This window comes from Scomber japonicus, chromosome 8 (genome assembly GCF_027409825.1).
Source record: "Scomber japonicus isolate fScoJap1 chromosome 8, fScoJap1.pri, whole genome shotgun sequence".
NCBI classification, from domain to species: Eukaryota; Metazoa; Chordata; class Actinopteri; order Scombriformes; family Scombridae; genus Scomber; species Scomber japonicus.
This window is the reverse complement of record NC_070585.1, coordinates 16448357-16462041: the sequence shown is the minus strand read 5'-3', so window position 1 is coordinate 16462041 and position 13685 is coordinate 16448357. Positions and strand designations below refer to the sequence as shown.

Here is a 13685-nt window from a genome sequence, read left to right as displayed (position 1 = left end):
AGGACTGATTTTCATGCAGAAGTAGTGGGTGGAGTGGTATGTGTATGTATTTTCTGTTAGCCAACAGCGACGCCGCGAGTCGCTTTTTATTTTCACATTTTTATGAAAGCAAATGTTCTGCACAAAAAGTACAACCGCATTAGAGTCCTATTCACAGACCTTCGTGCGTACAATATGTTGAAATAAATTGTAATAGATAATGATGAGAGAAAAATAGGAGAGCAGATTAAATATGACTGTTGAAGGGTCTCTCTGATGTTATACTATTCTACCATGCAAACAGAACATTTAATGGAGAAAAAAAGGCACAAAATAATTCGTTTTGAAGACGAACAAAAATTACCTACAGTTTAACACACAGGGAAGTTCAGCACCACTGACAGATACAGCAGCTCACTATTTAGTGAAGGACGTAACCTCGTGTCATGATAAAACAATGTCAATACACAACTGCATGTGTGGTAGCCTATTCAAGTTTAGAAAACAGGGCGAAAGGGAACGAACATACAATATATCCAGTTATACTTATTTCAGCACCACGGAGAGAGACCTTCAGATATCGATGGGTGGCTGCACAAAGAGTTACATTACATTATTATACTAACTTAAACTAGCCCCTCCTGACGTCCATAAGCTGATTTAGACAATTGAACCATAACAAAGAAATACTCATTTTACACCTTAAAAGGTTTGCCTCACATTCTTAAACTTAATTAGATGCAGTGTTTCAACCATTTAATGAGACTTACTGATAACTGAAAAGAACAGATTAAAAAAATAATGAAAATAAAGGTTTTTTTAGAAAGTGCACAGCGCAGGTGTATGGCTAATGTTAATTCCGATGGCTGCAGGTTCTCGGTTAAATTGCCTTAACAGCAAAAACATTGTCTCTTAAAGCCTATGTTTCTGCTTAAAATATCTGGTATGTTTCGGATCACAATCGATTGAAATCGTACTCATTAATTGACAGCTGTCTAAAAGCAATCTATTATATGTGAATACTGGTTGTCAGTCGTACTAATAATCCTGAAACAAGACCACCAAAAAGGAAATATCAAAAAGTGATAAGCACTGTGTACTGAAAAGAACAGAAAGCAATTTCATTCAGTATTTCAGTCCCATGTCTTGAACGAAAGGAGAAAATATGAACATTTTCTGACGTAATGTACAGGTAATTAGAAGAAATTTATTTCCTACTTTACAAAATATGCTTCATCGCCAACCACACAACGCTTTACAAATTCCGACACACTAAATTGTTGAAACCAGTTGGACGTTAGAGAACTCAACAAACAAGCAGAAAAATAATCGCTTTTGGAATTAAAAGGCTCCTACCTCTACAGATGCATCCAAATCTTCGAAGGGATCAACAAAGTCTGATGGACTTTTCCTCAGAGTCTGGTCAGCAGGCAGAGTGTTGTCATTGTAAGATGAAACGAATTTAAAGTCACTGGTTCTAGAACCTGTTGTCAAGTAGGCGTCATAATTATAAGTGCTGCGTAAAGTTCCTGTGGGGTCAACATCTGCGTAATTAGGAGGGAGATAAGCGCTGGGGATGGCAACTGCTCCATCAAACAACAGTCTGGGCTTTCTCCTGCGACAAAACCTCACACCCAGGATGATGATGATGAAGGTCAGAAAAAAGGTGGACACAGACACCAGCGCGATGATCAGATAAGAGGTCAGTTTGGAATTCTTCTCATCGTAAGAAATATCCTTCAGTTCTGGGACCTCAGCCAAGTTATCAGAAATAAGTAAATACATGGAACAGGTGGCAGAGAGAGAGGGCTGTCCGTTATCTTTCACTGCCACAATAAGGTTCTGTTTCATGCTATCAGATTCAGAAATGTCCCGCTGTGTCCTGATCTCTCCGCTGTGGACACCAATACTGAAAAGTCCCGGATCAGTGGATTTGACTATATGATAGGACAGCCAGGCGTTCTGTCCGGAATCTGCGTCCACCGCTATCACTTTGGACACCAGAGAGCCTCCGTGTGCAGCTTTAGGGACCAGCTCGGTCATGAAGGAGTTGCCCTCCGGGGCGGGGTACAGTATCTGAGGGGAGTTGTCATTCACATCCGATATGAACACACTGACGGTCACGTTGCTGCTCAGCGGAGGAGAACCGTTGTCTCTGGCCATCACGTGGACTTTAAAACTCCTGAACTGTTCATAATCAAACGACCTCACAGCGTGGATCACCCCCGTGTCTCCGTTAACAGATACATAGGAGGACACCGGGGCTCCGTTCACCTCACCAGTTAACAGAGAATAAATCACTGTACCGTTTTGTCTCCAGTCGGGGTCTCGAGCAGTAACGGAACATAAAGTGGAGCCAGGTTTGTTATTTTCAGTCACATATGCGCTGTACGACTGTTCCTCAAACACAGGTGGGTTGTCGTTGATGTCTGCTACAGATAACTGAACAGTTTTAGAGGAGGACAGAGGTGGAGAGCCCTCGTCTGTGGCTGTGATTGTAATGTTGTAATCAGACACTAGTTCACGGTCCATTTGACCAGTAGTCACCAGAGAATAGTAGTTCTTTATAGAAGGGACTAACTTAAACGGGGCGCCTTGCTGAATAGAGCAGCGAACCTGACCGTTATTCTCAGAGTCTCTGTCCTGAACATTAATGATTCCCACCTCTGTACCAGGTGACACATTCTCAGGTATGGGGTTAGACAGTGATTTCAGATAAATCACTGGAGCATTGTCATTAACATCAGTAACATCTATTATAACTTTGGCGTATGAGGTTAGCCCTAAACCATCTTTAGCTTGTACTCTCATCTCAAAAGAACTACTGTCTTCAAAGTCAATCACACCAATCACTCTAATCTCTCCTGTTTTCGGATCAATAGAAAATACATTTACATCGTCGTCTGAAACATGACCAAACTGATATGCCAAATCTCCATTCACTCCTTCATCTGCATCAGTAGCACTGACTATAATCACTGTGGTATCTGGAGGAGAGTTTTCAGGCAGATTAGCTTTATAAACGGCCTGGCTAAACACTGGGGCGTTATCATTAGCATCCAGCACAGTTACGTGTATGACTACTGTACCTGATCTCTGAGGGGAGCCACCATCTAAAGCAGTGAGAAGCAAATTAATCTCTCTTTGTTCTTCGCGGTCAAGTTTATTTTCCAATACTAGATCAGCCTTGTTACGGTCAACTGATAGAATGAAATGATCGTTCTTTGCTAGGTTGTATCCTTGAACAGCATTTTGACCTATATCTGTATCATGGGCCTCCTCGATTGGAAAACGAGTACCCTTTTCAGTCAATTCACTTATTTCCATTTCAATCAAATTTTCTCTGAATAGGGGCGAGTTGTCGTTTACATCTTGAATAAAGAGACTAACACGGTGAAGCTCTAACGGATTTTCTAACACCAGATCTACTTTTAAAACACAAGACGGTTTCTTGCCACAAAGGGTTTCTCTGTCCATTCTCTCCGTTGCGACCAGATCTCCTGTGTTCATTTTAATGTCACAGTACCTTTTTTGATTTCCCTGAAAGTCAACACGGGCATGTCTTGAAGAAAAGCTGCCGCGGTTGAGACCGAGATCTTTGGCTATGTTTCCAATAAAAGCGTCGCGTTTCATCTCTTCTTGAATAGAATAACTCAGATCTCCATAGACGAGGTGCAGCATTACAAAGAAGGAAACGAATATCGGACGAAGCACTGCAAATCCTTTGTCTCCCATTCTGACAAAAAAACGTGTCATCCGCATGTACAATTTACTGTGCGGTGCGAAATATCCAATACGTCTAAAAAGTGTTAATGCATCAGCACTTCAAAGCAGTATACGTGATGAAATACATGCGGAGATTAAACCGACATTCGGTAAACAAATGCGACTGATATCCATGCAGTATGGTGGGTGGAGTGGTGTGTGTATGTTTTCTGCTGGGCAACAGCGACGCCGAGAGTCGCTATTTAGATATACACTGGTATGCAGCGTATGCAGCGTATGCAGCGTTTCATGTCACTATACATCCATGCAATATGTGTAGCGATTGTTTTAAACATGTATCATTATTATTATTATTATTAGTTGTTGTTGTTGTAGCAGTAGTCGTCGTAGTAGTGGCAGTCGTAGGTAAAGTATCTGTAGTTGCATTTGTGCCTGAGATGTGTGTCAGCACCACAGACATACACTTTGGGATACTGCGGTGCTAGTTGCACAAACATATTCATGTTCATTTGCTCTTTCTTTCTTTAGATACGTCAAAGGCAAGCTCATATACAAAATTAAAAGGCTGATTTTAGACGGACAAAAATTACATATATCTTCATTTACGTCAGAACCAAAGCCAAAAGTATTTCACCGAGTTAATGGCACTTGCTGTAACTATAAAATACAGCTTTGTAGCGCAAACAAGCACAATTTTGTGTAATATAAATAGGCTGTGGCAACCGCTTGTCTCACAAATGCACTTCCCATGTAACTATTAATCAAATCCTGATTTAAAATTCCACGGTTTTCAACTAGAAAAGACATGATTGATTAATATTCTTGTTCACATATACTCGCATCTGTTAAACATCGAATTAGTCCAGCTTTAGATAAACAACAACTTATACATTTCTTAAACTAAAAGACTTTAATTTATACATGAAGACAAACTCTTGGCGGAAATCATAATGACCATTTGTCTTTATGAAACGAAACCATAAAAAAAAATCATCAAACAAACGCTGTCACAATGTAGTGGCAGGAACACTGACAGCAAAACACACAAGTGTTTTAACAAAAAGAATGTGGCAGTGGGTAGCAGGCAAAGATATTTGTATATTTGCTTACATAATTTATAGGTTAGGTGAAAGAAAGAAAGGAAGAAAGAAAGAAAGAAAGAAAGAAAGAAAGAAAGAAAGAAAGAAAGAAAGAAGGTGACCTATCATGTAGCAAAACTCTCACTTTATGAAGACAGCGTGGTCAAAGATTTGAGCGAAAATGACATAAAAGAAAGGGGACAACGCCAAAATTCAACAACCTTACGCATTATAGTTATTTGACTGGCTCCTACCTCTACAGGTGCATCCAAATCTTCAAAGGGATCAACAAAGTCTGATGGACTTTTCCTCAAAGTCTGGTCAGCAGGCAGAGTGTTGTCATTGTAAGATGAAACGAACTTAAAGTCACTGGTTCTAGAACCTGTTGTCAAGTAGGCGTCATAATTATAAGTGCTGCGTAAAGTTCCTGTGGGGTCAACATCTGCGTAATTAGGAGGGAGATAAGCGCTGGGGATGGCAACTGCTCCATCAAACAACAGTCTGGGCTTTCTCCTGCGACAAAACCTCACACCCAGGATGATGATGATGAAGGTCAGGAAAAAGGTGGACACGGACACCAGCGCGATGATCAGATAAGAGGTCAGTTTGGAATTCTTCTCATCGTAAGACATATCCTTCAGTTCTGGGACCTCAGCCAAGTTATCAGAAATAAGTAAATACATTGAACAGGTGGCAGAGAGAGAGGGCTGTCCGTTATCTTTCACTGACACAATAAGGTTCTGTTTCATGTTGTCAGATTCAGAAATGTCCCGCTGTGTCCTGATCTCTCCGCTGTGGACACCAATACTGAAAAGTCCCGGATCGGTGGATTTCACTATATGATAGGACAGCCAGGCGTTCTGTCCGGAGTCCGCGTCCACCGCTATCACTTTGGACACCAGAGAGCCTCCGTGTGCAGCTTTGGGGACCAGCTCGGTCATGAAGGAGTTGCCCTCAGCGGCGGGGTACAGTATCTGAGGAGAGTTGTCATTCACATCCGATATGAACACATTGACGGTCACGTTGCTGCTCAGCGGAGGAGAACCGTTGTCTCTGGCCATCACGTGGACTTTAAAACTCCTGAACTGTTCATAATCAAACGACCTCACAGCGTGGATCACCCCCGTGTCTCCGTTAACAGATACATAGGAGGACACCGGGGCTCCGTTCACCTCACCAGGTAACAGAGAATAAATCACTGTACCGTTCTGTCTCCAGTCGGGGTCTCGAGCAGTAACGGAACATAAAGTGGAGCCAGGTTTGTTATTTTCAGTCAGATATGCGCTGTACGACTGCTCCTCAAACACAGGTGGGTTGTCGTTGATGTCTGCTACAGATAACTGAACAGTTTTAGAGGAGGACAGAGGTGGAGAGCCCTTGTCGGTGGCTGTGATTGTAATGTTGTAATCAGACACTAGTTCACGGTCCAGTTGTCCTGTAGTCACGAGAGAATAATAGTTTTTAATAGAGGGAACTAACTTAAAAGGGGCGCCTTGCTGAATGGAGCAGCGGACCTGTCCGTTATTCTCTGAGTCTCTGTCCTGTACATTAATGATGCCCACCTCTGTACCAGGTGACACATTCTCAGGTATGGAGTTAGACAGTGATTTCAGATATATCACTGGAGCATTGTCATTTACATCAGTAACATCTATTATAACTTTGGCGTATGAGGTTACACCTAAACCATCTTTAGCTTCCACTCTCATCTCAAAAGAACTACTGTCTTCAAAGTCAATCACACCAGTTACTGTAATTTCTCCCGTTGTAGAATCAATAGAAAATACATTCACATCATCATCTGACACATGGCCAAAGTCATATGTCACATCTCCATTCACTCCTTCATCTACGTCAGTGGCACTGACATACATCACTGTGGTATCTGGAGGAGAGTTTTCTGGCAGAGTAGCTTTATAAACGGCCTGGCTAAACACTGGGGCGTTATCATTAGCATCCAGCACAGTTACGTGTATGACTACTGTACCTGATCTCTGAGGAGATCCACCATCTAACGCAGTGAGAAGCAAATTCATCTCTTTTTGTTTCTCTCGATCAAGTTTATTCTCCAGTACAAGTTCAACCTTATTACTATCAACAGCGAGAATAAAGTTATCGTTCTGCTGTAAGTTGTACCTTTGAACAGCATTTGGACCTATATCTGCATCATGGGCCTCCTCGATAGAGAAGCGATTTCCCTTTTCAGCTGACTCGCTTATTTCCATTTCAATCAAATTTTTCTTGAATTTCGGCGAGTTGTCGTTTACATCTTGAACGTTAAGTGTTATACGATGAAGCTCCAAAGGATTTTCCAACACCAGGTCAACCTTTACAACACACGATGGTTTCTTGCTACAAAGGCTTTCTCTGTCAATTCTTTCCGACGTGATTAAATCTCCGGTATTCAGATGAATCTCACAGTACCTTTTACGAGACCCCTCAAAATCAACACGGGCCTTTCTTGAAGTTAAAGTCCTCAAATCGAGACCGAGATCTTTGGCTATATTTCCAATAGCAGAGTCGCGTTTCATCTCTTCTGGGATAGAATAACTCAGATCTCCATAAACAAGGTGCAGCGTTACGAAGGAAACAAAGCATACTATCGCAGGAAACACTGAAAATCCTTTGTCTCCCATCATGAGATAATGCGCCTCTTCAGCTGGTACAATTTACTCTCCAGTGAGAAATATTGAATGAATGCAAAAAGAGTCAAAGAATCAACACTCCACACAAATACATACGACGAAATATAATTGGGAGTTCAACCGATTCACGAGAAAAAGCTGGGACTGATATTCATGCAGCTATAGTGGGTGGAGTGGTGTGTGTGTGTGTATGTGTGTACATTTTCTGTCAGCCAACAGCGACGCCGTGAGTCGCATTTCATTTTCACACTGTTGTGCAAGAAATGTTCCGCACAAGCTCTCAACCCGCATTAAAGCAATATTCGCTGACCTTCACTATGTTGAAATAGAAATGTTCAAATTAATAATGCTGAACAAACATGACAGCGCTAATTAAATATAACTATTACAAGTTCTATCTGATTTTATACTATTCTACGATGCAAACAGAAAATTTGATTACCAAAAAAAAGCACAGAATAATTAGTTCTCAATAGGATATGATCAAGAATTATGGGCGCAGTGCAACAGGCAGCAAATTTCAGCGCAACTGACAGATACAGCAGCTCACTGTTGACTTAAGGATGTAATCCTGCCATGTCCTGATAAAACAGCGTCAATGCACACGTGCAGGTGTGGCAGTGTTTAATCAATGTTAGTAGTAGTAGTAGTTATCTTCGTAGTACAACAAATGCCATTAAGCCGATGAAGATACAGTATCTCCAATTATTAGTTTCAGCACCACGGACAGATACCTTCAGATAACGAAGGGTGGTTGCACAAAGGAGATATATTACACCGTTCTACTGACTTAAACTAGTCCTCCTTTTATCACAAGACTAGTCTAATGGGAGTGAAACAGATTAATCAAACTAAATAATGAATTCAATGCATAAAAGGTTTGCCTCCCATTCCTAAGCTGAATGATAACTGGGAGATGCAGTTTTTTCCATCATTAAATGACACTGGCTGACGAAAGTGAAAAGCAGAACAAAAACTAGGAAGTAAAATATTTTTGAAAGACTCCACATCTCAGTTTTATTACTAATGTTGATTCGCATGAATGCAGGTTTCTTGGTTGTATTGTCCTTGTCAGCAAACAATCGTTCATATGGCATGTTTAATGTTTGAAAACGTCTGAAGTATGCTTTGGATCACAATCGATTAAAATCCTATTCATTCAGTGACAGCTTTCTGAATGTAATCTATTATATATGAAGACTATTTGTCTGAAGTCATAATCTTTCTGAAGGTCGATCAACAATATAAACTTGTCATAAAAGAAAAACACTGTCTGTTGAAAAGAAAAGGAAAGGCAAACAATGTATGTTTCACATATAGAACGCTAAATTCGAGTTCAATATCTTGAAGAAAATAAAAAACTGTACATTTGCTGGCGTAATATAAATGGTAGAAAATAAGAATATATTTTCTGCTTTGCAAAAAATGTGTCTTCAACAACCACACAGCATTTGAAAACTCGAACACACTATTGTAGCAGCCACTGGAACGTTAGACAACTCAACAAACAAGCAGAAAATCAATCGATTTTGAAAAAGAATTAATCCTACCTCTACAGATGCCTCCAAATCTTCAAAGGAATCAACAAAGTCTGATGGACTTTTCCTCAGAGTCTGGTCAGCAGGCAGAGTGTTGTCATTGTAAGATGAAACGAACTTAAAGTCACTGGTTCTAGAACCTGTTGTCAAGTAGGCGTCATAATTATAAGTGCTGCGTAAAGTTCCTGTGGGGTCAACATCTGCGTAATTAGGAGGGAGATAAGCGCTGGGGATGGCAACTGCTCCATCAAACAACAGTCTGGGCTTTCTCCTGCGACAAAACCTCACACCAAGGATGATGATGATGAAGGTCAGAAAAAAGGTGGACACAGACACCAGCGCGATGATCAGATAAGAGGTCAGTTTGGAATTCTTCTCATCGTAAGAAATATCCTTCAGTTCTGGGACCTCAGCCAAGTTATCAGAAATAAGTAAATACATGGAACAGGTGGCAGAGAGAGAGGGATGTCCGTTATCTTTCACTGACACAATAAGGTTCTGTTTCATGCTATCAGATTCAGAAATGTCCCGCTGTGTCCTTATCTCTCCGCTGTGGACACCAATAGTGAAAAGTCCCGGATCAGTGGATTTCACTATATGATAGGACAGCCAGGCGTTCTGTCCGGAGTCCGCGTCCACCGCTATCACTTTGGACACCAGAGAGCCTCCGTGTGCAGCTTTGGGGACCAGCTCGGTCATGAAGGAGTTGCCCTCTGGGGCAGGGTACAGTATCTGAGGAGAGTTGTCATTCACATCGGATATGATGACACTGACGGTCACATTGCTGCTCAGCGGAGGAGACCCGTTGTCTCTGGCCATCACGTGGACTTTAAAACTCCTGAACTGTTCATAATCAAACGACCTCACAGCGTGGATCACCCCCGTGTCTCCGTTAACAGATACATAGGAGGACACCGGGGCTCCGTTCACCTCACCAGCTAACAGAGAGTAAATCACTGTACCGTTTTGTCTCCAGTCGGGGTCTCGAGCAGTAACGGAACATAAAGTGGAGCCAGGTTTGTTATTTTCAGTCACATATGCGCTGTACGACTGTTCCTCAAACACAGGTGGGTTGTCGTTGATGTCTGCTACAGATAACTGAACAGTTTTAGAGGAGGACAGAGGCGGAGAGCCCTTGTCAGTGGCAGAGATCGTAACGTTGTAATCAGACACTAGTTCACGGTCCAGTTGTCCTGTAGTCACCAGAGAATAGTAGTTTTTAATAGAAGGGACTAACTTAAAAGGGGCGCCTTGCTGAATGGAGCAGCGGACCTGTCCGTTATTCTCAGAGTCGCTGTCCTGAACATTAATGATGCCCACCTCTGTACCAGGTGACACATTCTCAGGTATGGGGTTAGACAGTGATTTCAGATATATCACTGGAGCATTGTCATTTACATCAGTAACATCTATTGTAACTTTGGCGTATGAGGTTAACCCTAAACCATCTTTAGCTTCCACACTCATTTCAAAAGAACTACTGTCTTCAAAATCAATTACACCAATTACTATAATTTCTCCCGTTGTAGAATCAATAGAAAATACATTAACATCATCATCTGACACATGGCCAAAGTCATATGTCACATCTCCATTCACTCCTTCATCTGCGTCAGTGGCACTGACACGAATCACCGTGGTACCTGAAAGAGAGTTTTCTGGCAGACTAGCTTTATAAACGGCCTGGCTAAACACTGGGGCGTTATCATTAGCATCCAGCACAGTGACGTGTATGACTACTGTACCTGATCTCTGAGGAGATCCACCATCTAAAGCAGTGAGAAGCAAATTCATCTCTTTTTGTTTCTCTCGATCAAGTTTATTCTCCAAAACAAGCTCAACCTTATTACTATCAACAGCAAGAATAAAGTTGTCATTATGCTGTAGGTTGTACTTTTGAACGGCATTTTGACCTATATCTGTGTCATGGGCCCCCTCGATTGAGAAGCGATTGCTTTTGTCCGCTGACTCGCTTATTTCCATTTCAATTACATTTTTCTTGAATTTCGGTGCGTTGTCATTAACATCTTGGATATGAATAATAATACGATGAAGCTCCAACGGATTTTCTAAAACCAGATCTACTGTAAAAACACACGATGGTTTCTTACTACAAAGGCTTTCTCTGTCAATTCTTTCCGATGTGATCAAATCTCCGGTATTCAAATTAATGTCACAGTACCGTTTACGAGTCCCCACAAAATCAACACGGGCCTTTCGTGAAGATAAAGTCCTCAGGTCGAGACCAAGATCTTTGGCTACATTTCCAATAACAGAGTCGCGTTTCATTTCTTCTGGAATGGAATAGCTTAGGTCTCCATAAACAAGGTGCAGCGTTACAATGTAAGCAAAGCAGACGATTGGGCCTAGCGCTGAAAATCCTTTGTCTCCCATCCTCGGAAAAACACAAGTTTACGGCTTAAACAAATTGGTGTCCGGGGGGGGGGAAATCAAAATCCAAAAACGTAATCTGTAATCCAATATTTCCTAAAAGCAATAACGACAAAATGTAGCAATAGAATTGAGTGATCAAAAATTACAACTGATCGTAATGCAGTAACAGTGGGTGGAGATGTCTGTGTTGGTTTTGTGTTGGCCCACAGCGGCACCATGAGTCGTTTTTCATTCTTTACACTTGAATCCATCCAAACATGTCTGACTGTGCCTGCCTAATCTCTCTTCACGCTGCCTGTGTGCCACTTGCAAAGCATCTAATGGATAATGTTCAAAAACATAAGTAGTGAACTCAATGTGGAAAAATGTGTTTATTGACATTACGGCCAGAATATTGCAGATATCAATCGTAACAGCAGATTAAATAATTTTAAGGTTAATTTGTTCGGATAAAGCATGATTCAGCATCACGGATCAACTACAGCCGCTCTTTAATCAGTGAAGATCTGACCTTTTATATATCTGCACAATAATGTCAGCACAAAGTGCCTTTGATATAGCGTTATGTTACAGTTATATATACTCTCTTCACCATTTGGACACAATCAACTCACAAATAGAATGATTTAAAATGTGTTGCCAAAGTATTTAGTAGGAAGATGCTTTTCATATAAAGTACTTCATGTGTATGCTTAGTCATATACCTGACTATATATATCTTACTTTTACAACATATTCAAGATTTATAGTATGATTGTAGGGATAGTTTAATATTTACATGATTATGATCATCACTTCTGGTAGTAGTAGTAGTAGTAGTACTACAAGTACAATAAGTTGTAGAAACATTTTTTAAATGTCACAAATCCCAGAAATCATGACTATAAAGGAGAAAAATTGTTCTCTGTTACTTCAGCACCATGGACAGAGACAACAGGCAAACATGTCTACTGAGTTACCATTTTGTCTCCAGACAATATAGGATAAGATATCAGAAACAACCTAAAATAATTTTCAGTACTGGATAGAAATTAACTGTGTCAGCACCATGGAAAGTGTCACACCAATCAAAATGCATCAATGTGGATGCATTTGTAAATGTCAATTTGCAATGTCATCACATTTTTACATTTAAAAAATGAAAGTGAAAGTTAACTTTTAATACTATACTATATTTATAGTCTCTTCAAATTAGCTTAAAAATCAAAGATAGCGAACACTCTCAACAAGTATAATCCATTTGAATGTATTATTAAGGCATATTATTAAGCATGTACTTCATTATAACCACAATATGACCACAATGCTACTACATCTAAGCATTAAGAGATAATGATTTCAATGACGCACATGATGACAGATATGTCAAAATTTCCTGGGTAATAGTTCAACAAAATCACACAGATTTTACAATTCCTATATTCCTATATTTATAAAAACACTCATTATGTTATTTTCTGCTGTTTCTGGAAAGTGGAAACCATGGTCTGAAGCATTCCCAATTAGCTGTAAACAAAAGCCAGCTGTTTTGCCTTACAGCTCTTAGTCACTAGATATTTTAGCCTCAGTGAAACAAGCTGGCCAGCAACACCTTCATCTCTTCACAGCTGTGCCTCCACTCAGCTCCCTGACCAATCCCTCAGGCTGTGCTAAACTGGAAAACTGGATTGCATTGCTGTCTGCCGCAGTGCCAGAGGCAGAGAGCTTTAAACTGTCCTCTTGATAGCTTCAAATATGAACTTCATACACATATCCTAGATCCGAAATATCAACTGTAAATCCTTAACTCTAATGAATCCCAGATTACAGTGCCTGCCACAGTGACTCTGCACCACTGTGATCAACTCTTCTTTGTCATTCTTTTCTTTTTCGCTTCTAAATGATGGAAGTCACAGCTCAGTGATTCTACCAAAACTACAGCAAGAATCAACAAACATCACTCCAGCAATATCATACTGATCATTCATTTTACTATTTGTTATAGTACTTATGCAGACATGACACACTTTTACAGTGATATGAACAGTGCTTATGTCATAAAATATTAAATGATTTTCAGTTTGTCAATATCCCAGACTTTGTTCTCAAAAAAAGTATATTTCTACTAAGCTGACGCGTAGAGCATGATTTAACTTCATTTACTCACCAGCTCATTTACTCAAACAACTTCTTCAGTTATGTCCAGTAGTATCCAGAAGTAGGGGTGGTCTGTCAGGAATCACAGAAACCTGAGAAAGGAATACAAGACCATCAGATTTACTGTACTATCAGCACTTTCTACTGATGCACAGCTTGGTGTGAATTGGCCCTTATCCTTTCCAGCT

General features: G+C 40.5%; 3 protein-coding genes across 3 annotated transcripts; all 3 read right to left on the bottom strand.

Annotated features, from left to right (window-relative positions):
* Positions 1 to 1320: 1320 nt before the first annotated feature.
* On the bottom strand, positions 1321 to 3714 carry LOC128362758 (protocadherin gamma-A12-like). The gene has a single exon (XM_053323608.1). The coding sequence runs from the start codon at positions 3712 to 3714 to the stop codon at positions 1321 to 1323; it is 2394 nt and encodes a 797-aa protein (XP_053179583.1).
* Positions 3715 to 4698: 984 nt separating this feature from the next.
* LOC128362757 (protocadherin gamma-A12-like) lies at positions 4699 to 7423 on the bottom strand. The gene is made up of 2 exons (XM_053323607.1): positions 5039 to 7423; positions 4699 to 4734 (listed from the first exon to the last, which is right to left on the bottom strand). Exons 1-2 carry the CDS (start codon positions 7421 to 7423, stop codon positions 4699 to 4701), a joined length of 2421 nt encoding a protein of 806 aa, XP_053179582.1.
* A 563-nt stretch (positions 7424 to 7986) lies between these two features.
* Positions 7987 to 11367, bottom strand: LOC128362756 (protocadherin gamma-A12-like). Its single transcript, XM_053323606.1, has 2 exons — positions 8980 to 11367; positions 7987 to 8010 (listed from the first exon to the last, which is right to left on the bottom strand). The coding sequence occupies exons 1-2, from the start codon at positions 11359 to 11361 to the stop codon at positions 7987 to 7989; spliced, it is 2406 nt and encodes an 801-aa protein (XP_053179581.1). The 5' UTR covers positions 11362 to 11367.
* Between the last annotated feature and the right edge of the window lie 2318 nt (positions 11368 to 13685).